Raw genomic sequence first — 24,958 nt, 5'->3', positions numbered from 1 at the left:
ATCGAATCCAATAAGTGATAAATCTATGTACTAAATATAACGTATTTTTTAAAAATAAATATCTTCGAACAGAGACAAGTAAAAAAATATATTTCTCTTAATTACAATTTACAATAAATTATATATTTAATAATAATCAATGAATTTTCGATCTTCGTTGGAACCACTTCTCTACTTCCCAGTGTTTTTCTGATGTCTGCTTGTATTACCGCGACGGCCGTGATGGTCGTTTCGAAAGTCGCTGAAATAGCTGTGCGTACATTTGGCCCTTGGTCTCTCGACCGGAGCATTCAGGGCCGTCGTCCAGATCATTGAGGCCACGATACCGAGAGCCCGAGCCATACACAACAGCAGCTGATTGTAGTTCATGTCGCGCAGTCCGTAAAACTGTCGAGTGTAGATTGGCATTTTAATTTTTTAATGTTGTTATACATACAGTCATAAATCGTTATAAATTGATAATTTACTTGGAACAGAGGTGCCGCGATCGCGTTCTGCTCAGCGACGACCGAGCGATTTCTGGCCTCTTTGATCTGCTTCTTATAGATGTTGGACAGTTCTTGGGATAACTGACTCGGAAAGAGGAAAACACGATTTAAAACAAAACTTTTTTATATATCAATTTCATAATAATTTTCTCATCACCTTGATCTCCGGATCGTTGGGTACGTGGTTCTTCACAAAGTCCCGCAATACTGTGTATCGAGTGTCTTCGAACTGAGCAATTTTATGTCCAGCGATTTGGAATCGCTTATCGATGAGGGTGCTGACGAAATTTCGCAGAATATCGTTCTTTGGTTCTCGGCCAACGGCGTTTTGCAACTGTACCAGGAAATCCATGTACTGAAAAAGAGAATTGTTCGCTATATATAGATGAAACATACTGATGCGCTTCTGTATAAATAGAAACTTTAACAGGATTAAAAAAAAATGCATCAACACAAAAATTCTGGTCTTTACTTTAAAAGCCAGGATGTGTGCACGCATAAAACAATTTTTTTATTTTTGGTTATCATATTTCCCAACAATTATATTTGGTGTAATCTCTGGGAGGCACAATAATAATAATATATATGATATTGCACGAAGCCACACGGCTGTATTACTTTTGGCGAATCTAAAAGCTACACCTATATAGATATACCCACTTGAAATAGAGTGCCGCTGGTGGGTTCATTGGCATAGGCAAGCACACCCGCGGCTAAGGCTCGACTGGCGTCGAATTGGCAGGATCCCATAATTTGCGCCACGTGCGCCCCTGGTATTCCACCGTCGTCGTCTCTGTTAGGCAAATTTTGAATATATTCATCTATCAGTAGAAAATATTCTTTTGTTCTATTTGCACATCGCATATTCGTGTAGCAACGAAAAGCTCTCACGTTATTGTTTACGAGTAAAACGTTTCAGTTATAATCGCGACGATATCCAAATAAACGCTCTGTTATTTTTGCCAATATCGTACTATATTATTGACATTGGTGGCAAAGACAAACGAAAAATAAAATTCTTCGTCGCAGAGCAAACTTACGCATTGACGGCGATGTAGAGCCTCAAAAAATCAGCGAGACTCTGCCTCTGAGCCTCGGTGAAGCCGTCGGTGGTGTTGTGCAGACAGTCGATGAAGAAGTCGACCCAGTCGGCCTTCTCGAGAGCCAACGGCGTCGGTCTTGACTCACAAGCGCTCACGAGGGCGACTATCGCCGGCAGCGAGGCCAGCAGTTCCATACTGTCCTCGTAAATGTGCTGCGGGCCGCGCAAACGTTCGGCGTAATTAATGGACGGGCATAAGCGACCAGAGGGAAACTCGCCGGCCAATTTCGCGGACCTTTGTGCACCCGCCCTCCCCCCTACCCTCCATCCCCGCGCGCGAGCGAAAGCGATAATTAATCGAGACTATTTGGAGCCATTGAACGCGCGAGGCCAGCTTGTACATTGTTTATACGCGGGAAAAGGGAATGAAAATTGCTCAAGTATTCGGCGCGCAGGGTGAGCATCGAGAAAGTGAAATCTCGTAGAGAATTCCGAGGATATTAAGTATGATGAAGGTAAAGGAGCCGTATTACAATGGGGTAATTATACAGGGACCCAGCTTTCGGCGCAAGCTCCGCTTTTAGGCAGCGCGCACATAACGACGGCTCGTTTGTAAAAGAGCTGATGACGGTGGTCGCTGGAGCGCGAGATTACGCGGCCTTTTGTTTATGGACTCGGACCATTTATCTGTATTACAAAGGGCCGCCGCACATCTGCATTCGAGTGCCGGGCCGGAAAGCTCCCGCGAGCCGATCCCAAAATATATAAGATTACATTGTGTGTGGGTGTGTGTGTGTGTGTGTGTGTGTGTGTGTGTGTGTCGGCTTTGTGTGCGGAAACTTTGTGATTTATGGATGATAAGCGTATAATATGGTATGTATCGATATATTTGCTCGCTATATATATATCGGTTTTTACGTTCAATCTCGTATTGCAATAATAATATAATTCGATATAGCATAATACGATATTTCATTATTGATTTATTGGCGCAAATGAATTGACAGAATCCGTCGCAACGTTTCATAATTTAATCATCGCGCGGTCTCATTTTAATAACGAAGAAACATTTGCGCCGTAATTCCTTTCAACCGAAAATCGAGCGACTATATTTCAACTGTACAAGATTGACGGCTCTTTTTGCCCGCGGCAGCTTTATATAGGGGAATCCCCAGCGCGGTATTTTCCAGATAATGCTATTCGCATTCTGTGCGCATTCAACAAGACAGCCTGATAGATCGCTTGTTCCCTGCGCACTTACGAGCAACTGATAGATTCCCGGCAGTTCGAGAAAACGTCGCGAGCACCGAGCAAACGAATCCCTTTGCGTAAATCAACGTCACAAAAGAAGGAATTGAACAGATAGCTCGCCCCTTCATCTCCCTATTCGGCATTAACTTTCGGCACAGTCCGTTCGGTGTGTTAACATACTTAGTCCAACACTAGAGAGCGACTCAAATCGACCTACTCACTTCCCAATAGGTGTAGCTCATGGCGCCGCTCTCTACGGCCTTACGGTAGTGCTTGTCGGCGTCGAGGGCAGTCAGGGCGATGGCGAGTCGACCGACGGGCGCGACGTTCTTGGGTAAAGCTCTGAGGACGCCACCGACGACGCCGCCGATCTCGCCTGACGAACCTGACCACCACCAGTCCTTGCGACGCTCCCGACGTTCCGTCCAGTCCGCTGTCAGGGCTTCGGTCTGCTCGTGTGTGGGAACGTCGCCGGTTAACAGCAGCCAGAACACGGCCTCCGGACTCGGAGATTTACCTCGCCGGGGTAACAGCTGGTAGAGCTCCGGGATCGAGAGCCCTCTGTATTTTATCTACAGGTTTGATTTTTACGTTTTAATTTTAAACGTGAGCTTGCAAGTTAAAAAGCACTCGACAAAAGGTTATACTAGGTTAGTTAGGACTTCACTTATAGGACTCACGGAATCGCAACGAAATGTGTAAAACAAAAAAATCTGCGAGTAACGGGCGACATTATGTTCCTGCATGGTTGAATAAAAAAGCTTACACCGCATTGCGAGTCGATCTCGGAGGTCTCCCTGATGAGGGCAGTGACACCGTCGAGGCCGCGATAGATGTCATTGACGGTTATCTGGCTGACTACGTCCAGTCCGTGCTGCTGGCGAAACTTCCGCAGAAGATCGTGGTGAAGGGGTATCTTCTCGCAGAGCGCCTCCTTCAGATCCGTGCTGGTGCTCGGCACTCCCCTCGTCACGCTCAACTTCTCGCCGGGAATTAGAATTTTAAATCGTAAAGCTTCCCGCGCTTTCTCTACTGGAGCAGCACGGGATTCTCCGCTGCTCGACTGCGACCGAATGGAATTAGCGACGAGAGAGAAAGCCCTTTCATAACGAAAACTTTCAAGCTTTGTCCCTCTCTCTAACTTTGAATTTCAACTATACATAGTCTCTCGCGGCCGGATTTGAGCGGGAAATTATGAATTTGTGCTGTAATGGAAAATTACGAAAGCCGCGATGTTGATATGAAGCAAACATATCTTCCGTTCGAATATTTTATTAAAAAGTCACAATGGAATTTTTATTTAAATACATCGAACGATATACCTATATATGCACAACTGCATTGAAATACTTGGAGACTAGAATCTAATGCCATTAAGCAGCGCCACGTACACTACATGTATACATATTCAAAGAAGTGCTTAACCTAAAAAGCGAACGAGTCTCTCTCTCTCTCTTACCTGAGTGAATACGAATCCTTCCTGATTATTACTCGCGAATCCAGCGGACGACGCAGCCAAGTGGTCGAATTCCAGAAGCAAAAGGTTAGCGGATTCCTTGAAAAACTTGCGTTTCTGCCTTGCACCACGACAAAACTTGAGCATTTTGCGACTCTCGTCGGAGCTCTCGGGACGTCCTCTACTTATTTTTTATTGTGCAAGTGTGTAAGATCACTTTACGATTTTTCGCGGCGCGACAACAAAGCTTCTGCACCGCGCGGAGGTCATTGTTACTGAAAATTTTGAAAACAGCCCGCGCGCTGCAACCGAGCGCGGTCGAGAGAACTTGAGGATTTGGAATGAAAGGTTAGACACACTGAAGACAGCCGAAGTCAAGGTTTTCGATCTATTTATTTCACGCTCCTGCACTCGACGTCTACTCACTCCCGCCAAAATCTCAAACTGCAACAATGTTCATATAGTTCATATAATGCACCTTATACTCTCAATCTAACTTTCTCACTCTGTCTTTCTCACTTTATATATATATATATATATATATATATATATATATATAATAGATTTTTAATTAACCGTAAGAACAGTTTTTCCTTTTTTCATTTCCTCAGCTAATAAAGAGTGTAAGAAAGTCGCGGTAAAAAGAGTCGACTAAAACTGATTTATACCATTGTATATATGATTCGAACATCCGTGTGGCTAATAATACGCGCAACATGGCACAGTTTCAACGTTCGCGCGCATGAGCTTGCAGTTGCGAAAAGGAATCACTTCAAGGTTATATGCACACTTCATGTCATCACACATCTAACTTAATTATAACGAAGGCTCAAACTAGATAACCATTGTTTTTTTTCTTTTGTTCAGGCTCAGCTGATCGTTCGCTCTCTCGCGGCTCACTGCAACAATTAAAGCTCTCTCACTCTGCACCTACGCGCGAGTGTGTATAATATATGCGTCGCCCGCGCAACTGCGTCACGAATAACAAGACACCCTGTATATATATTTATATGATTCTAAATCAAGTGTAACAGATATAAACTTGGCACTGCAATATATAATCATATATATATATATATATATATATATATATATAATATATATATATATATATATATATATATATATATATATATATATATATATTATATATATATATATATATATATATATATATATATATATATATATATATAATATATATATATATATATATAATATATATATATATATATATATATATATATATATATATATATATATATATATATATATATATATATATATATATATATATATATATATATATATATATATATATAATATATATATATATATATATTATATATAATATATATATATATATATATATATATATATTATATATATATATATATATATATATATATAGTATTATGTTCATCTGTATATGTTGTCCTCTGGTTCGCCACGCAAAGTTCGCCGCATCGATTATCGAAAGCCAATTTGAAAGTATTCATGGATAAAGGTTTTTTAAGAAAGTTTCTCCTATTCCGTTTATCTTTATCTTCTCTTTGTTTCGTTCAATGCCGTTCGTAATCGTTTCGTAAAGAGCGGCTGTGCATATCCTGTCATTTTTATCTTGCATCATACGCACGTGCAGCCTACAGATAGCCGTCGATGCTCGCTTTGCGTTCCGAGGTATACAAATTGACGTCAGCATCGTATAATATATAGTATAATAGTTGTGTTTTTCTTTTTAATTTAAATCCTCATCGTTATTATATAATATCATATATAATTACAGTGTCGTCGTCATTTTTTTTTTGTTTTATACATTTTACAAACAATATACTGCAACACACATCGCGCGTCTCGGTCTCGGACGCTTGCGTTTATATAACGGCTAGTTTTATCCTTTTTCCACTTTTGCTTTCTGCCGTATATGCTTTATCATAATGTACTTATTACTAGAAACGTGTGTATATTATTCGGTGCGTCGTTTATTTTCGTAATCATAATCATCAACCTTTTTCGCATAAGTATCATCCATAAGACATAGACTCATTATTTTTTTTTTTTATGGCGCAAAAGACTTTTCTAACGTTTATCTTATTACAATATTAAAATATACAACACGTCGTCACTCAATAATAATAATAATATTGCTTGAGCCGCCGTCTGCCACACTCGCATGGCACATTGCTACGTTAGGCCGTGTATATTATACGTTTAATCGTAGTTATAATATAATAATATCGGATCACTCTTTCCCCGGTAAACATCAATCTCCGTCACTCAAAATTCAAACTACGCGCGTAACGAATAATAAGCATATACAAATTCCCATCATCACCGCACGCAGACCTGATGCACACTAACAGCAATTAACGTCGTCTCTCGCTGGCACAAACGAAAAATTCAAAAGGAAAAGCTCTACTTCCTCGCGCGGCTTCTACTCTCTGGCGTATACAGATCTACAGTACCTATGATAGATGCAGCGCTAACTAGATGGAAATATAGGCGAGGATCCTGTTGGGGGGAAAGAAGCGGCTACCTCTTCGCCTAATGTCAGAGAAGAATACATTTCTCGGAGTTGCCGGCCTGTCCGCTGGCCCCCGCGGCACCGGCGGCCGCCGAGCCGCTTTCCGGCGTTTGTCCAGCGCTGCTCGCCCCGCGCATCAAGGGCTGCAACGAGCTCGTCGGCGTCGGTGAGGACGGCTTACCCTCCACTGCCTGGATGCTCTTCATCAGCTCCCGGAACACCTGCGCATGTGGATATAGCAAGATTAGGGAGCTTGCAACTTCCTAATGCATGGCTCGGGATATAAATTCGACGGGTGCACGCGACGCTGGAAGGCCTTAATATGCGAGGGAAGCTGAATACTCGCTGATAATATAGCGGGGGCTGGGAGAGTTGTCGGGAAGTTTCGGCGCGGGCGGGTTGTTAGCGAGTTTTGGTGTGTATAAGGCGAATTTTTATCGAGGCTTCTTTGCGCTGATTATTATTGCGTTACGTTATTAATGAGGTTCAAGATTCCAGAGCTGCTTTGCGATGCGCGCAAGGAGGAGTTAAAATTGCTCGGAAATGGTAGATTTCAAGGCTTTTAATCGCTCCGCGCTTTTGCTAAAATATCTCGCATTTTGTTATTGTCGAGTAATTCGGGCGCGAGCGAGATTGAACAAAGGGACTTTTCCCTTTAAAATCGTGCCAGCTCTCTCGAGTTGATTACTTATTCATTCTTCGAATCCATCGCGCGGGATTATCATTCTTCCGATAGTTCATGTATGAGCTTTCTGAAATATCATCCTTTGAGTTGCCATTTGTAATTCTCCGCGTCGCGAACGTTATTCCAGGGAATCGATTTCCTGCCAATCGGCTGTGCATATCAATCAACGTGGAATTCCGAAGATAGTTGGTGAAATAATACGTCACAGGTGCACGTGGTTAATAGCGATTCGAGGTTAGAATTGGAAAATCATTACAAGCAGGCTTATATTCGAGTTTTTTTTTAAATGAAAGTATATAGAATAATGATTTGCATGCGAAAAATCATCCGAAAAATTTCGAGCGATCTGGGACTCGAACCCGAGCCCTGCACAAGGATAGCCGCGTGCCTTAGCCAACCGAGCCAAGTAAACGTTCTTAGCTTTTTCACCATTTTAAATCGGCCAATTTCTACAGGGTAGGTTGAAACAAAAATTGCATTATAAATCACGAAACCCGGGACGCGTCACGTCCTCACGACCCGTTGCACATCAGTCGGGCGCAATCACGAGGTTCGCGCGATCAAATCCAATATAAGGAACAAGCCCGAGCAATCGATAAAACCGCGCTGACCCACAGCCATATACCAGCTCATATGCGTATATGCAAAATAAAAGCCGCGTACTCACCTGCACGACGCGGCAATTGAATCTGGCGCTGCACTCGACGTAGCCGCATCTCCAGTGTTTGCGCACGAGGTTGACGATGTCCCGGTGCCTGGAGCTCGAGGCCACCGTCGAGGGAAGCTTGTCCTGTTTATTGCCGACGACGAGCAAAGGGACGCTCCGCATGTCCCGGGCCTCGTAGATCTGCTCGCGTAGCGTCCTTATGTACTGAACAAACATCGCGCGCATAAAGCTTTCCGCTTAATCTCTCCCTCTATACTACCTCCTCATCCCCAGAGCTATGAATATACATGTGCCAGTGCTGTGTGACATGCAGACGAGGCGCCGAACGTTTCGGCGCTGCAAGCTCTCTGTGATTTTCCGTATAATGATTCTTCCCCGTGCATGTAAAATTATGGGCTTGTGTGCGATTGAAAAATCACGCGCAAGCTGTAGTAGATCACGTCGCGCGGTTCGAAAAAGCCGTGCATGCAGTTGGTGCAACTTTTTTACTCTGTATGTAAATTCGCGAAATCCCGCGGATTATTATTCATACGAAAACCCGATGCCTGCGCTCGCTATAGAAATTTCCATTGCAAGCTTCCAGCTTTGTATTTATAGACATTAAACTGCACTCGAACTAAAACGCGGTAACGTAATGAATTTCATTATTCAAACGATACTATACGCTCGATTCGTTGCCGCGGGAGAATCAAGCTCGATCGCTCGCTACATAATACATAGTTGTATTCGAAAAAAAATAAAAAATAAATAAATAAATGCGGGTTCGATTGAACGATACTATAAATACACGTGTGTTTACACGTTGGAATATTTAAGCTCTGATCGCGCGAGCCGCCAGTATATCCGTTAAAATCGTTTACGTTCAATTACTCATTTAAATCGGCGATTCTGTCGAGCTTGTTTTGATTCTAAATTCTTCATCACCGGCTTGCAACTAAGTCGAGCGGATATAACCCTTGTGCACATATACCGACGGATTTTTGACTCTAACCACTTCGGCGTGTATATGCTGATTTGCCCAGACAAGGGCTTCGCGCAGCAGCAACAGCCCGTGTGTTTGTTGTCGCGCACGTCAAATTGCGCTGCCCGCCGGCTTTAGGCTATTCCACCTCGCCCGGCCGGCGCATCGCAGCTCTGTGTACTGCGTTAAATCGCCAAAGGAGCTTTTGCGTGGGAAAATATGCCGGAAATGACGAGGAAAGACGCGCGACGGAAAAGTTCGCCCTCGCGGAAAAGAGAGATTACACTTCTATTCAGATTTGCCCTAGGGGACCTGACGTTTTCAATAAGATGCGCGCACCTTCTTTCGCCGTCTCTTGGTTTTCTCTTATATACATATATTTCTCGAGCTTACGGACGAGGGATCAAAGCTTTCCGACGCAGAGATGTGATCGTTATTTTTTAATTACTCGGCAGTCGCATAGCGCCGACGTCTCTTTGATCCGCGGTGTAGCGAAGAAGGATGCTTTGTAGTAATGGGATAAAAAGCTCGTTGTCGTATTTACAGCCTCTTCACAACGATACATATCAATTCTTTTCGATCTACGAGGTCTACTATGATGCTTTATTTTTTTCTCGGAAAATCACACAGCACAGGAGTACGAATTGAACTTATCGCAGCGGGGGCATCGCGTATACACACAGCAGCTTTATCAACTCATTAGCCTGCCGCGAGTAAAGCTCGAATGGCTTTATAAAATTTTACGCGTTATAGCTGCGCGCGCGCCTTCGGTATTTACAGCGTTTAGTTCATAAAAAGGCGAGCACGTGCGCCTCTCTCTCTCTCTCTCTCTCTCTCTCTCTCTCTCTCGCGGGACTCGGAGCAGATCCCAGTAAAGATTGTCTCGCCGCGGGTTGAACAAAAAAAGCTCTCGTGATCTATGCGAATTTTTGCATTTTTAAAGCTCGCGCGCGTGCGCTCCGCGAATATACTTTACATTTATCGGCTTGGCGGTACAAATTGAAACGAAACGGTTCGCGGGCTCCGTCTTGATTCCTTATATAGAGAAGAAATACGAGTATTATGCGAGCTCGTTATATTATAATACAGGGGAGTAGAAGAGAGGGACGATCGTCCGCGCGAAATTGCTATTCGTCGGATCCCCGTAAAACTTGTTAACTTCCGTGATTGCGGCGTCGGGATGCCCGGAGATATTTTTCAATTAAACTTGGAAAGCCTCTGCCGCGTCGCACGTACAATAATCCCTCGGCCGAGTTTTCTCCTCCTCGATGCGAATAAAAAATGAAAAGCGAAAAAAGCTCGGCGCGAGTATAAAATAATTGCGATCTCACAATGCGCGCATAATAATACGTATAAAGCAAATCCGAGTAAAGAAAAGCGTCGATTTAATAATAATAATAACCGCCGTGTGCGAGGGAAGCGGCAGAATTTAATATTGTCCCGCCGGAGACGCGCAGCTCATCATCGTCGCACCACCTGCGACGCATATCACACGCGCGCCTAGCGTTGGGCTCATTTGCAGACACGGATGCTCGTGGGTGTAGTAAGCGCACAGGCGCCTCGAAGCAACTTTATCGAAGCCGCAGGGGGTGTCGGTTTCCTCTTTGTTGCCGCCGCATCGATACGGATGATTCAGCAACGCGGCTCTGCTGTCGATTGCTGGGGGCAGGGGCTTGTTAGGTATGCGGCAACGTGAGTTTTCCAAACGTACGCCGCGCGAATGATTAGTGCCGCGGCAGCAGCAGCACTGCGTGCGCGTTGTTAAGCGCCCGAATGGAGCTTGATGGGTGGTAAAGCCAACGAGCTTTGCGTTCGACAGCTTATATAATGTGTAGCTGCGGGGGCTTCGGTTGCCGTGCGAATTTTGAAGGAATATCGAGTATCGTGATGGGGAAATCCGAGAAAAATATTGAGTTATTATCAACCCAATTAATAATTCTAGGAAGCGGGAATGTTATACTTGGAATTATGGAGGGTAGCTGAAATAAAAACGAGCTATTCTTGAAAATGCAAAAATAAAGTGAATGAGAATGTCTGGTTGAAAGATCAAAATTTCATTCACTACAGTACGAATCATGGATATGGATCGAAATCGAAATGAAATCAATTATCCGACATGCGCATATCCATAACCGACCCGCCGCATAAATATTCAAAAGCTACATCTCATAAATGACGGTCGAGCTCCTTGTTATCTCGTAAACCCTGACCAGAGATCTATGAATACGACAATAACGACGCATACCTGAAAGGTGTCCTGATTGCTGAGGTCGAAGACGAGCACGTAGGCGGTCGCGCTGCGCAGCCCGTAGTACCGGAAATCGGTCCATTCCAGGTGCGAGCTGACCGGGAAGTAGGGTATCGTCGGTAGATCCGTGATCTTGAGCTCGTAGAGCCGCTCCGCGAGGACGACGCTCGGGTAGTAAGTCTCCCGGCGATCCGTCGGCCTGTACTCCTCCGAGAACTCGCTCCAGACGAATTGCTGCAATCGACGTTTGTTTGTACAACTGACAACGTCAAGCAGCGCTGCGCTGAATAGCCTCGTCGGCGCATGTTGGATCAACGTGTACCCCCATACATGTATATACGATTCATGTGTCCTGTGTAATTACGAGGGGCCGCAGCTGTGTACACTCGCTTGTATAAGCCGCGGATGTACGTTGCAGATGTTCCATTATACGAAGGCGAGCTTGATTTTGATTTGTGGATGTCGCGGCTAAGTTGTGTCCTGTCGCGAGTTTCGGGAAACAAGCACCGATTATCGCTAAGAGCTTTAGGTTCTATAGTCTAGAGAATTTCTAATCTTGACTAGTTTATCCGAAGTATAACTCTGGGCGTTTATTTTCCTTACACCGTTCGGAACGAAAACAGCGAGGAGCTCACATCTCTTCGCCGGAGATATTTGTCAGCGCTGCGCACGCGGCTTCTTAATTAATCCGAGATTAATGATCGCGAAAACTTTTCCAATTAAGCCGCGCCCGCGTCGGAAGAGACTTTTTCGCATATAACAGTTTAGTATTTTATCGACAAGCCGCACGCGCGGTAAGTCGCTTAATTAGTGCACCGACGCAACAAGTATATCGAGCGCGGCGCGTATGAGCTTTTCTTCTTGGCGGCAAGTTCGAAATCCGATGCGCACTGTTGGATCGTCGTTGTCGGCTTCGCAGCGCATGGGACAGGCCGGAAACGACTCTCGGAAATGAGCGGAAGTCGTTCGCACGTTGGGAAATGGATTTTCCTCGCGGAGCCCGCTCAGGTGCAGCTGTGTGTCTATGGATAATGCGACGAGCGAGTGTATGACGCGCTAGAGGAGCTGAACTTGTATGCGCGGGCTTATTTCCTTTCGGAGCGCGCGCCGAGTTACCGAGCGAAGTTGTACGTAAAATGTGGATGCGGTTTTTGGCTGTTTTGGAGTTCAGGATCACTTTTTCTTGACATGTTTTTGAAAAGATCTTTGCTCGAATTAAATCCCTCTAAAAGAACCTTTTCGCGATCCCAACGTTTTCGCACACAGGTGTATAAATTCCGCCGCATGCACGTCCTCATTTTCCACGCGGATCGCATTCCATTCCACTACTCTCGCTTTAAAAAGCGTCAATGGCGGCGGCAAGGTTTTGAGTTCGACCAAGCGGAAGCATTCCGCGCGAACAACTGTTTATCGAATTTTTCGCTCACAGCTCTCCTTTCAACCCTCACGCAGCTCTCATTCTTCTTTCTCCTATTTCACTCCTTGCCGGTTCTCTTTTTTACGATGTTGTTATCTTCGTTCCTAGAAGGCTTTCTATTTCCCTCTCCGCCGATGCAGGACTGCGCGCGTATTTTTTTTTCGATTCGTTTCTTTTTTGCCTTTCATTCGCGGTCGTTGCAGCGCGAGCTCTAGGCAACCTGCTGTGCAAAGCTCGGCCCTTGTGTGTGCCTTTGCGTTCGTTTATTTTTTTTCTGCTCCGAGCCGCATAAATTGCGCGCGTGCGAAGGGTGTGCTTTTCTTTGCGGGTATTTTTGCTCTGATGCTCTGAGTTTTTTTTTCTCTGATGTTGAGGTCTGTGAATAAATCTGCGGGAGAGTTTTTCAGAGGTTTGATCTCGATACTCGCGCTGCTGTATCGCTCGCGAGATCTTTATGGGATTACTTTTGAAGTTGGGGCGCAACTTATCGATGCGGCGGAGAGTCGTGACTGAATTTTTCGAGTTACACGCGTTTCCCTCGATTTTATCGAATGTATATACCAGTGTTAATATGAGAAAAAGCTCGAACGTGTGAGCATTTATGTAGCGAGCGAGAAGTGCAATTAACGGGCTAGTACTTTTTATACAGTGGTGAGCTTTTTTAGAAAGCTGTTATTGAGTAGATTTTCTTTATGAGAAAATCAATGAACTTTGATTCTAGCAATATTTAATTTCCGTTTACACCCACCAATATTGAGTACGTGACGTTGAGCATAATTGCATGTTCATTTTCCCATGTTCCAGAGAATTCAAACTGGCTGCCATGTTCAGACCATCTAGATATTTTTCTCATATTCGCTATACATTTATCCACGCCACACATATAGAATTTCCTGCAATCACGGCGAGAAAAAAAATTTGTTCCCCACACCTGTACATCCGCGCGGACGCTAACAAGTGCTAATCACGAAAGCTCGTGTCCCTGTGAGTGTCAATCTCTCGCGCCGCAAAAGTTTGCCAGCGCGCGCTCGCAGCGCTTTGGTCTAATTAGTTTGTAAGCTCCGCGGCAGCGGCGGCGGTAGTCTTGCCAGAAACGCAATTACACGCAACGCGTGCGCCCAGCAAAGGCCTGACAAAGGCAAATTAAATTTATTATCCGACGTGGCCAAGCGTTATGCAGCGCCCGCTGGTCCGAAAAAAAGCTCGAATCGCTTTATGCGCTGCAATGAACGCGTGTAATCTCATCTCTGGACCCTCTCTAGCCTTGCTCTATAGTGTATATAATCGTCGTTTTATCGTACGCTCGCGCACGAGTGTCGGGAATAAGAAACGGCGCGTACCTGTTGTGCAAGTATATTGTCGTCGAGCTTTTTTTCGAATGCCCGGATGAGCAAAGGTATTTTCTGCTTGGATAGCTCTATTTTTATTCCGTAATTCCGACGAAAGTATGCAGCTCATAAGCATTCTGACGATTTTTCTGCGATACGCGTATACATACATAGGCGTTGTAGTTGCAGAACAGCGCAATGAAAGCTCTCTCCGCGAGGTTTATGGATTTTTTATTTCCATATCTCTCGCGCTGAATACTCGTTTCTTTTTTTCGTTGCATATCGTGCGTTGTATTTTAAGCTGCGAATAGGATCTCGTTTGTTTAGATTTCGCTGAGCCGCGATGTAGGACGAGTAAAACTTCCCGTTGGAGCTTTTGTGGAACGTTACGCTTATTGTAGAGTGTAGCGCGGGAATTTACATAGAACTTGAAGTTGCTGAATCAAATCTTAACAACTGTTGATCACGCACTCGTCATTGTTATAGACTAGACGATCGGGTTGTGCTTTATATTTATGGCAGGGAAAAAACTGCCACTGAGAGTGGAAACGTTGCGTCGCAATTTGCATCGCAAACTCCTGTGCTTTGCATAGACGATCGATGGAGAACAGAGTCAAGTGTAAATGTTTATTTTCAAATGTTTATTTTCAAATGTTTATTTCCCGATGTCGTTACTTCGTGTAAAACTGTAGGATTGAGAAAATCTGTCCCTTTCGCCCTGAAATATAGATCATTTTAATCTGCTTGTGTGAAGCGGGAACGGGTGTTTCAAAAGTAGGTCAATTATTCCACTAATCTGTCCTAATCCGCTCAGTCGACGACTAGACCGTAAAAATGATTTCACTCGTGTAACGAAGAAAGCCATCTAGAACTCGTTAATACAACAGCAGCAGCCCCTTGATTACCGTCCCAAAAAATCCTCATCGCATTAATAATAAAAAATAAAAAAACCCCGGCTTAATTACTCGCGACGAGATATATCTGGTCCGGGGATTCGAGATCCAATATCTCATTTCCTGTCCTTTTCGCAGCCGCAGCAGCCGGCGAAAGCGCTGCAAAATGTGCGATGCACGCTCGGTCAGCTCTCTGCGACTGCACGGCGTCAGTGCTCGGAGGTTCGGGAAAATTAAAGCCAGCGGTATATACCGGGGGACGCAGCTTACCCGAATGATGCTGGATTTGCCGACGCCGGGAGCACCGAGGAAGACGACCTTAACGCGCTCGAGGCTGTCGGCTGGACTGTCCTCCTCCTTGCTGGCGGATCCACCGCTCGTGACTTCCGGCTCGTAGCCGTCACCTCCACGTCGTTCCAAGTAGTCGAGGTCTAGCTCTGCAAAGAGAAAGATCCACGTGTATGTGTATATCCCTAGGAACGAGACTTTATATACACCTTCGCGTAAACACACACACACACGCACACACACACACACACACAAGCTCGACTTGCGAACCGGTTACTTGTAACACTATACACCAGTGCCATTCAACGCTGCCGCTGATGGTCTATTGGGCACGTATGTGTGGTGCAGGCCGCGCGAACCCGCTGGCTTGGAACTTTAATTAGATCGGCGACTTTGCGCTACTTTGATAGATAATTACCGCGGGCTGACGGCTTTAATCTTGAGATTTCTGGCACGTCAGCCCACGAGTATCATTCAGTATTGCCCTTTTGGATCGATTGCGTTTTACGGATGAGAAGTTTCAATGGTTAAATTGTTATGTTATTGCTCTTAATGGTTCATAAACAAAGTTAAACAAATTTTGCAATCACGAAGCATCTGATACTTGAAATAAATCGTTTTATGACTTGCGGAAGAGAGATATTGTTATTGCCAGTAAAAGTATGAAACAAATACGATATCGAATATTCATAACGAAACTATGAATCTAGACAAAAGTGGATATTAATTATTTCAACCGGTATATCGCCAAATTATAAGTATAAATCTTTTAATCAACACGCTGAAAGCAATTATTACGTGGGAAATTATATTTTATTGACCCTTTTTTTTTCAATCTAAAGAATCATTGTCAGCATGATTTCACATTTCATTCAAGTATCAGCTCTTTGGCACATTTTATCAGTATATACAGGTTATTTTGCTAACATTTATTCAAGCACATGATACATTAGAATGTGTTTTCCTTTGGTTCAAAGCAGCTACTGCATATCCCATACATATTAATAGCAGTCACGCCTTTTCCGTTCGCTACTTTATTTTCGTCAAGTCAAGCTGCGGAGTGAATAAAAGGGATAAAGGAAAAAGTGCTCCACGCGGGTAAATGTAGGACGGGGCGAAAGTCATTGGCTGAAGGCGAAGTTCTTTCTTCTCTGGATTCCCCTGCATACACCTCTACAAAAGACGAGGTAACGATCGTGAAAAAATACTGCCTTTTGTATCCTTTAGCTTTCTCGCACAATGTGACCCAGTCTATATAGTTCCCCAAAGGTAATACCTAATTTCGAATTCCATCTCGAACGTTTAAACGAGACCCTTTTGTACGAAGCATAATTGGCGTAAAATCTCGACGTGAAGCGCTCTACAGTTTCACGCTTTGAAGCGGGGAGAAAAAAAATTCGACGATCTCGGCGCATGCATGTAACCCACTACACGCGCACTGTAAGCGCGGCGGCTTTATGCGCGAGCTATATAAAAAGCTCGGCTCGTCGAAAATTCTCCGCTCATTTGCACTCTAATTGGGCACGACGGCAGGCGAAAGCTTTCTAATTTAGCAGAGAAAAATACAGGCCGTTCAATTAACTAATACGCCTCGCATCATTTTCCTCCTCGACTTTACGCACGGCAGAAGCGCAATAAAGGCCTGACGGGAGTATAAAGGATCAAGAGCGTCGAGCGAGGCATCAATGACGGGTAAAATATAGCGACGACGACGCATACGACTCTGACGAAACAAAATTCCCAAGCTAAGCAAGTCCAAAAGGATGTGATGCATCATAGTCAGGTCCCATTAATTTCGTACACACACAGACAGACACAGTGTATAGGCTTATTTACCCAGTAGAGTTTTGCTGGCGACGAGCGTTCGCGGAAACGTGTCGCTCTTCTCGGCAAGCTGGTCGTCCATCCAGTGTCCATTCAATATTTCATTGGCCCGAGCGACGAAGGAGAAAGCCGACAAGAACCAAAGACCGCCGCCGGCGTCGCCTGGCGGACAATCCCTGTCCGATAGGTGGATCCCGCTATCCCAGACGCCGGATTTCGAGCTATTAACAAACTGCCTCGGTCGTCGCATGAGACTCTATGCGATGCTTTATCAAACGCCACCGTCCGACTTTTTTTCCTATCCGCGCCTAGATTTAGTCCTACGACGCTTGTGTACGTCCGCTTGTGTACGTTCGCATTTGCATTCTCGACTGTTTTTGCACGCCACTCCATACACCGCAATCATCCTCTTACGGAAAGTTTTGATCTTATACGCTTGTTTCGTCCGTACAAACTTTGGCCCGGACGGCTTAGCCAAAACTTTCCGAGAGCGTATACTACTCGCGGGCATAAACATGTAAATAAAAGAAAGTTTCGCGGGGGGGGGGGGTCGTTCGTCATCTTATCCGCTCCGATTCGAAACTTTTTTCGCGACTCGACGATAAATTGTATCAGACGAATGTATGCTAAGTCTCGCGTGGTTTTAATTTTCTCGCGGCGCGCGATTCTAGTATATAGTTTAGAAAAGTCCGCTTTTCGCGCGCACCGCGTGTCGAGTACATGCGGCGCGGCCGGAAGTTAAGTTTTATTATACGTATTATATACAACCGGAAACAAATTATCGGAAAAAGTTTCGTGCTGCAGACTGTGGGGAGGCAACAAATCTGGCACTGTAAATCGGAGTGTGATACGAGCTGCTTTTCAATTCATCCTCGCCAGCGCGTATACTTGAATATTATATTCTGGTCATGCATAAATTGTGAAATTGGATCTTTATTACGCATTCGCGCTTTGATTATAACTATAAAATAATGCCACGTAACGGCGAACAATTGCTTCGCGTTTCGATACAATTTGAGCTGTTTTTGCAGCATATCATACAGATTCGTTCGATGCTGTAATTTAATCAATTATACTTCATATTGTAATTCAATAAAAGCATTTGTTACATCAGTCGTGCAGAAACACATTTGCATACGCAGAAAGCCATCGTTCACGTATCTAAATTGGTCTCGACGCACGATAGGAACTTCAAGCAAACAACGTGTAAACGATCATTAAAAATCGGCAAGTCTTCGATATAACGAATTAAATTAATTAGCCGCTTCATCGCCCGGCTCACAGCTAAAATAGCAGCACGAAACTAATCCCGATACAACGTCGCCCAGCAGCAGCGCATCGAATACCATTTTGCATAATTTCCCGCATTCTAGCAGCGGAACACAGAAGGGCAGCTTCCCTAAGCAGTCCAGTGCGGCATCATGAGAAATTTTCGCAACTCGCTCGAAGCCACCGCTGTTCCCTCTCAAGAAAGAAGAAAAAACTCCAATAATTCGCTCGCTCACTGAACCACCCCACAGTAGTGCCGCGTGCCGAGTTACGAGTCGCGAACGTAAACACCGTGTATACAAGGATAAACACAGAGCCGGAGACTCGTGGCGCGCGAGTGATAAGAGCCGGGTACGGTCGGACAGGGCGCGATGCGCCAGCGACCTTCGCGCCGGAGTTTCGCGGGACGACTGACCGTCGGAGTATGGAAAAGGCGCGCGTTGTCCGCCTGCGGATGGCACGAGCGAGCAAGAGAGAGAGAGAGAGAAAGAGACCCCCTCCAGCGCATGCCTCGCCACCTCCGCGGAAGGGAGGATGCTGCTCTGCTCTATGTGTGTGTGTGTGTGAGAGAGAGAGAGAGAGAGAGAGATAGTATATACTTACGTGTGCGGTTCCTCTCACCCTCTTTCGCGCGCGCGCCTTCGAGCGGCCGTTTCCATTGGATTACGCGGCGCACAGGGGAAGTTCGAGTCTTTTTGGCCGAGCGAACGCTTCTCTCCTACAGCTCGACAGAGGCGCTTTTCTTATTTCTCGCCGGCGAGGACGCTACGCACAGCAAGAGGAGAGCTTTTTTTAAAGGGCTTTACTTTCGACGGACGACAGTAATTAGCCATTTATACCCTGTGCGGCATTGCCTACTTTCTCTCTCTCTCTCTCTCTCTCTCTCTCTCTCTCTCTCTCTCTCTCTCGCGCGCAAAGTCGCTTAAGTTTTACTCGCGCGCAGGAGATTGATCTTGCTGTCTTTTAGAGAGGAAGTTTTTCAGAGATTTGCTCGCGGTAATTAGATTCGAAAGGATATGGACTTGTGACGCTGCGCTCGAAAATGCAGCTTGACGGTGGCGCGCGGTGCGTTATATTCGCCGGTTTTATTGAGAGAGGGAATATTTAATTAACGCGCGCGCGTTTAGTTAATAAATGTTTTATACCTCTGCTGGCCGTATAATTTTGATAATCATATACCGTCGGATTTTCCTAAAAATGTGATGGGCTTTTTTATCTGTTATAGATTTAAGCTTATTTAAATAAACTTGCGGAGATACTTAAAATTTATACAGCTAGTATGCGATCTAGCTGCAATTTAATATAATATCGGTCATAACAGTTTGTTTTGCTTGTTCCGAGACCGAGAACCATATTGAAAGCTTTCATATCGAAACTGAAATCTCGCAGTTCACGCGGACTACTACAATAATATACTTAGTTGGAGAGCATGATTAAATCAACGCAAACAACGGCATAAAGCGCTATTCTCATTCTTCCGTGGAAACTCAACGCGAGAAAGCAAACGAAAAAAAAATCCGTTACGTTCAATCACATACGCTCATTTTTTCCGTTTTAACTTTTTACTTGGGTCACGCATCCTTATATGATTAAAAAATACAAATCTGGAACAGCATGGGATCCTCTTATACATTTGAACTGCGCACTGATTTGAATATTACGAGTTTATAATATAGTACTCCAGAGGATTTATGCAAGAGTCAGAGGAACTTGAAATTCGGAATGTAGTTCAACTGGACCCATTCCAAATGCTACAAAATTAACATCCTCGCCATCATCGCCGATCTCGTACACACTTGTAGGTCGATGTAGGTACACCACACATATAACTACTCTCATGGCCAGTAAACATAATAAGCGCAAAAACTTGGAACATGCTTTTTGCTCGACATCACACTGTAGTTAGCACGCGCGTAAACACGATATTTTGCAACACCAACAAGTGCAGCACTTGAAAACCTTGCATACGTGTACGAAGTCTAATTTTATTATTGTCCATCATGTTGATGTAATTAATCATGTTGATTAATTTTAAAAAAATTTTAAGATATAGTTTCATAATTTTAATCGATGTCTTATATAAAAGTAACGTGTCATACGCAAGCCAAATATTGTCTTCGCAAACTTAGCGCGTTATGCTATTAAGCCTCCCACTATGAATGTGCAAACTAACGTCTTGTTGCCTAGCCGCATATTGCCTCCACTTTTCTCCTAATTAAGAAAGTGTACACGATCGCTCACACATACGAGCGCGTTGGCATCGCCATTCTAAATAGACTTGCAACTATACACATATGCAAGCTCCTATATAAGGTGCTTGCGCAGTAGTGGCCCAAAGAAGCAAATGGAAACTCGTGTTCGTCAATATTGACGAGATGCTTGGGAAGTATCGCTCGCTGACCATACAAAAGCAATAACGAGACGATACAGCGTCAGCAACAAGCAAACGCGTCGACTTGACACAGTACGGAAATTAAGATTGTGAGTCATCTACAGAGCTGAAACAACGGTCGCGATTCCATACGATCACGCGGCACAGAAAGGGTCCAATTCGTGTATTTAACTCGTATTCTGCCTTCGCAAGCAAAGATATTTTAATCGATGATGCTTCGCTCGCCGCAAATAAAAAAGCTTTGCGAAGCTAGTCTTGCTTTCGCCGCACCACGCCTACTCTCTGCTCTTTCTCTTTCGTGTCGTCCGATTCATCTCTCCGCCTCTCGGCCGCTTCTCTCTCTTTCTCTCTGTGCTGCAGTCGACGACGTGAAACTGCGAAACTGCACTTTTGATGCGCTCAAACTTTACCGCTTGCATGCTCCGCGGCTACGGGCTTGAAAAACTTTTCAGGCTATCGACGGTGCATGGAAGCTTGTCGAAGAGCTTGCAGCAATTATTCAAGAGCTTCGGGCGTGGCTTTGCGTTTTTTTGCTGTAGGAGTAATCGATTTTGGGAAAATTTTTCATCGGTAATTTCGCGAGTGCGATATCGTGTCGCGTTGAACGAGGATACTGTGTATAAGTTTCTGATGTATCAAGTTTATGAAGTATATCAACAGAAAGTTTGAGCCAATTTGCTAATTTTGTTTTTCTTTAATTGGTGGAATACGGTTAGCATATTTTCATACAAAATCTCCCTGAAATAAAAAAAACGTGCTTCCTTTTTAAAAATTCAACTTAGCTCGATGTAAACCTATTTTTGAGCTCTAAGTCACAAAGTTGTTTTCCACACGAATGAAGTTCGTTCGTGAAAAAGTTTATAACAATCTTCCGGATAGAACAATATTAAAAAACTTTCAAAAGAACTTATTTAACTTATCTTTCCTCTTACAATAAAACAGCTGTGATATACAAAGAAGGGTAAAGAATATGGATCATAATTTTGCGCTCCTTTATACTTAGGCCTCATAATTCCTTTTTATCAGGTTGTACGCAGTATACAGTGTTTATAACTATATGCATAACTGTACGTTACGAAAGTAAAGAAGTATTAAGATATCAATATTATGAAGTTCTTATGAAATAATACAATCAATGCAATTCTCTTCAGCATCAATCAATTTAATAAAAAGCTATGCATATTTGGAGCAAACGTTCCCAAAGCTTTTCCATAATGAATAGCTTGAATAGACGTTACAATTTAAATGAAATAGAATTTGAACTAGCGACGTAAATAACTCGAGTGCACTTGTTTGATCAAAGTTACAATAGAAGGGCTCAAGTTTCTTTAGTACATAGTCGAGTATCCAAGACTCGACAAGCTATAATCAAGTAATCAATGTACGATCACTTAATCACTGATTCTTTTCTTAATTTTCGTTCTATACGCACACCTATCAAACATAATTAAATATTAAAAGTTTTCTCCGTATTTATTGACCCTAGAGAATAATTGAAAATTAGAATGTTAGCGTGACGTTAAGTACTGCCTACTCACAAATTATTAATCCTTTCATTTAGCTGATATCTGAAGTGCTATTGAGAATTACCTTAAAACGACTGCGTCAATTAAAACTCATGTAACGCATGTCTATTATCGCTCCATTATTGAAGGTCTCTGATAATGAATAAGCTAATGAGTTTCTAATCACCAAGATATTTTTTAAAGTCCTGTATTTTGTTCCTACATCTTGCATAGATTAATAAACGTTACAAAATATAGTATTGAGATTTTTTTATAAATCTAAATTAAATTAAAGAAAATTAAATTAAATATTGTCCCGATGCAGTGCTAATCGTTTCTGTAATCAAACTGATCTAAAAAAACTGTATCTAAAAAAAGCAAGTAAAACATTGATAACAAAAAAACTAAAGTTTGAGAAGGTTATCTTAACGATCTGCACATACAAATATCCAGCCAAACACCACCAGTTTTTACTCCTATGTGGTTTCAATACCTTCCGAATAACCAGAGTATACAAAAACAAGCTCTACAAATCAACCCCCACGTCGCGATAGACGAGAAATACAGCAGTGCATAATAATAATCCCCACAAAGCGTTAAAATAAAGTCTCGGCTTAACACTCGATAAGCGAGAAAGAAACGAGAGCCGAGGAAAAAGCTCGTAGAAAAACTATTATACGATACCCGCTGCTCGACCCCCGTTGCGTAACGCTGGATATAAACAAAGAGCAAAGTTTCCCAATCTCCGCGCGCCATACGTAGCAATAACGCACAGACTTTCGCCCGCATCGTAAGCTCGAATTTCTCTCTCACACATAAACGCTGCACGTATGTATAGGGGGAAAAACACTTTAGGAGAGGATATAAGTATATATACGATTATACTCACGGCATTGTCTCAGCGCCGGGAGGCTTTTCCTCCTCCTGCCGCTCGCGGTTTTCGTCCCTATGGTGACTGCTTGGCTGGAGTCGTCCCTCCAGCGGACCGGAGGAATGAGCTCCGCATTCGTCGCGGGTCAGGGCGAAACAACGAGGACGTTTAGTCGGGCGTTAATAACCAGCCTTGGCACGCTTCGTCGAAGATTCTTTTTGGCCGCGTTGTCGCTTCTCCATGCTTCGTCTCCCTCTCGATGTGATACGCTTATTTTTGTATACGTGTGCAGGCTCTCTTCGACTCTTCCGTTTTTGCGTCGCGACGAGCCCTTCTCCGCTGTCCTACAATCTGTTTTTTTTTTTTTTTTTTTTTTTTTTTTTATTGGCGCTTAAGTATTTGTACGTTCGTTCGATGCCCCACGAGTGAATACACTCTTCCGTACTCGTGGCACTGGGTGTTTTATTGCTTCCTGCAGCTGCGACGCGTGATCGTCAACTTCAATATTGTCTTCACTAAATCTTGTACAAACAACAACAATAACCTCTCTCTCTCTCTCGTGTGCGCGTAACATGTTTCGGAGAACGCCGAGCACTCGATCTCTCAAAGTCGCGCGTGTACGTCAATATAACAGAGTCAACAGCAGCGCGGTAACAACAACAACGTTATAGGCAACATATTTATCCAAAAAGCACCTGCGACGTCCTCTCGGTGGCAGTGAGCGAGGAATCCCTCGAAGCGCAGCGAGCATCGCCGTCGCTTATCCCAAAGAGAAGTGCCCAGAGAGGATGATGAGAGTGAAGTGCGTGTGCAAGGCAGAAGAAGAAGATGACGAAGAAGAGCGGAACAGCGTGTCAGAGCACTGGACGGCCCTCGGGCCACTCGACGGCAGCAGCAGCGAAGCCGCGACGGCAGTTGCGCTGCAGGCCGAAGCTCATTTTCACCACTGGCTCTTCCGATCGACGAGCTCCTCGTCCTCGTCCTCGCCGTCCCGGCTACACTTGCTCGTCGTCATCCGCTGCCGCCGTCCGGAGCTTCGACTCGCCAAGATGAGATCTCTCTCGCTATGTGCACACGAGAGAGAGAGAGAGAGAGAGAGAGAGAGAGAGAGAGAGAGAGAGGGAGAGAGCGCGCGCGTCGAACACGAGGTTAAGTCTCCCCGTGTGCTGTGCCTGCCTCGTTTACGCGGGTGAGGGGGACAGGGAGGACGCGGCGGCGGAGGCGGCCAACCCCCGAGACGATCGAAGCTCCCCTTCGGGCGCCGACTGCCGTTTGGCGCATGCGTCCGCTCCCGGACCGACTGAGAGGGATGTATATGCTATATGCGCCGAGGCTGGATGCTGGGCTGCTGCGCGATTTAGATTTTCGAACGTCGAATCTCGACAGCTGTGATGCGGGGATCGATCGCTCGCGCTTCGATTTCGCGCGTGTCTGAGCGAACGCGGGCTGTTTCACTGATTTTGAGTTTTTTATTGAACAATTTTTATTTATCCATGATAAGGCAAAGAAATAATAGAAGTTTATGAATCGCTTGAGAACGATACTCCGTATGAATAAGCTGCTACTAGACAAGTATTCACGATTTAACTATGTTTGTGTTTACGCTGATGGCTGCGTCTGTGTCGAGATTATGATTAGGCTGGATTAGACGGAACTGTGTACACACGAGAAAGCAATGCACACAAAATTAGGTGACCCACATCAGCGGCGTTTCCATAGGGGGCCGCGTGTCGATTGAGCGGTCGATTAGCTAAAATTTGAGTAAACTATACTGCCAACGTAAACATGGCAAACTCGTATGTAATTTATCGAACTGAATGCAACGATTTAAAATTTCGAGAAAATTAAT

The 24,958-nt window shown here is 44.3% G+C and overlaps 2 protein-coding genes across 4 annotated transcripts; both read right to left on the bottom strand.

The window, feature by feature from the left end:
- Positions 1–66: 66 nt before the first annotated feature.
- On the bottom strand, positions 67–5,304 carry LOC100122801 (citrate synthase, mitochondrial). The gene is made up of 9 exons (XM_031927491.2): positions 4,814–5,304; positions 4,241–4,681; positions 3,548–3,760; positions 3,003–3,353; positions 1,529–1,743; positions 1,149–1,281; positions 646–843; positions 468–569; positions 67–387 (listed from the first exon to the last, which is right to left on the bottom strand). Exons 2-9 carry the CDS (start codon positions 4,382–4,384, stop codon positions 172–174), a joined length of 1,572 nt encoding a protein of 523 aa, XP_031783351.1. The 5' UTR covers positions 4,385–4,681; positions 4,814–5,304; the 3' UTR covers positions 67–171.
- A 687-nt stretch (positions 5,305–5,991) lies between these two features.
- LOC100122813 (ras-related protein Rap-1b) lies at positions 5,992–24,378 on the bottom strand. Of its 3 annotated transcripts, none has more exons than XM_001606364.5 (6): positions 18,419–18,761; positions 17,085–17,569; positions 15,231–15,397; positions 11,320–11,556; positions 8,114–8,317; positions 5,992–6,982 (listed from the first exon to the last, which is right to left on the bottom strand). In XM_001606364.5, the coding sequence occupies exons 2-6, from the start codon at positions 17,320–17,322 to the stop codon at positions 6,788–6,790; spliced, it is 1,041 nt and encodes a 346-aa protein (XP_001606414.3). In that variant the 5' UTR covers positions 17,323–17,569; positions 18,419–18,761; the 3' UTR covers positions 5,992–6,787. The 3 variants fall into 3 exon arrangements, 2 of the variants coding, with proteins under 2 accessions (XP_001606414.3, XP_016839293.1); XM_016983804.2 differs by having other exon boundaries at positions 17,085–17,304; XR_004344689.1 differs by lacking the exons at positions 17,085–17,569; positions 18,419–18,761 and adding an exon at positions 23,128–24,378.
- Positions 24,379–24,958: the final 580 nt, after the last annotated feature.

Source organism: Nasonia vitripennis, chromosome 3, assembly GCF_009193385.2.
Source record: "Nasonia vitripennis strain AsymCx chromosome 3, Nvit_psr_1.1, whole genome shotgun sequence".
Classification (NCBI taxonomy): domain Eukaryota; kingdom Metazoa; phylum Arthropoda; class Insecta; order Hymenoptera; family Pteromalidae; genus Nasonia; species Nasonia vitripennis.
The sequence above is the reverse complement of the archived record's forward strand: the minus strand, read 5'-3'. Positions and strand labels throughout refer to the sequence as shown.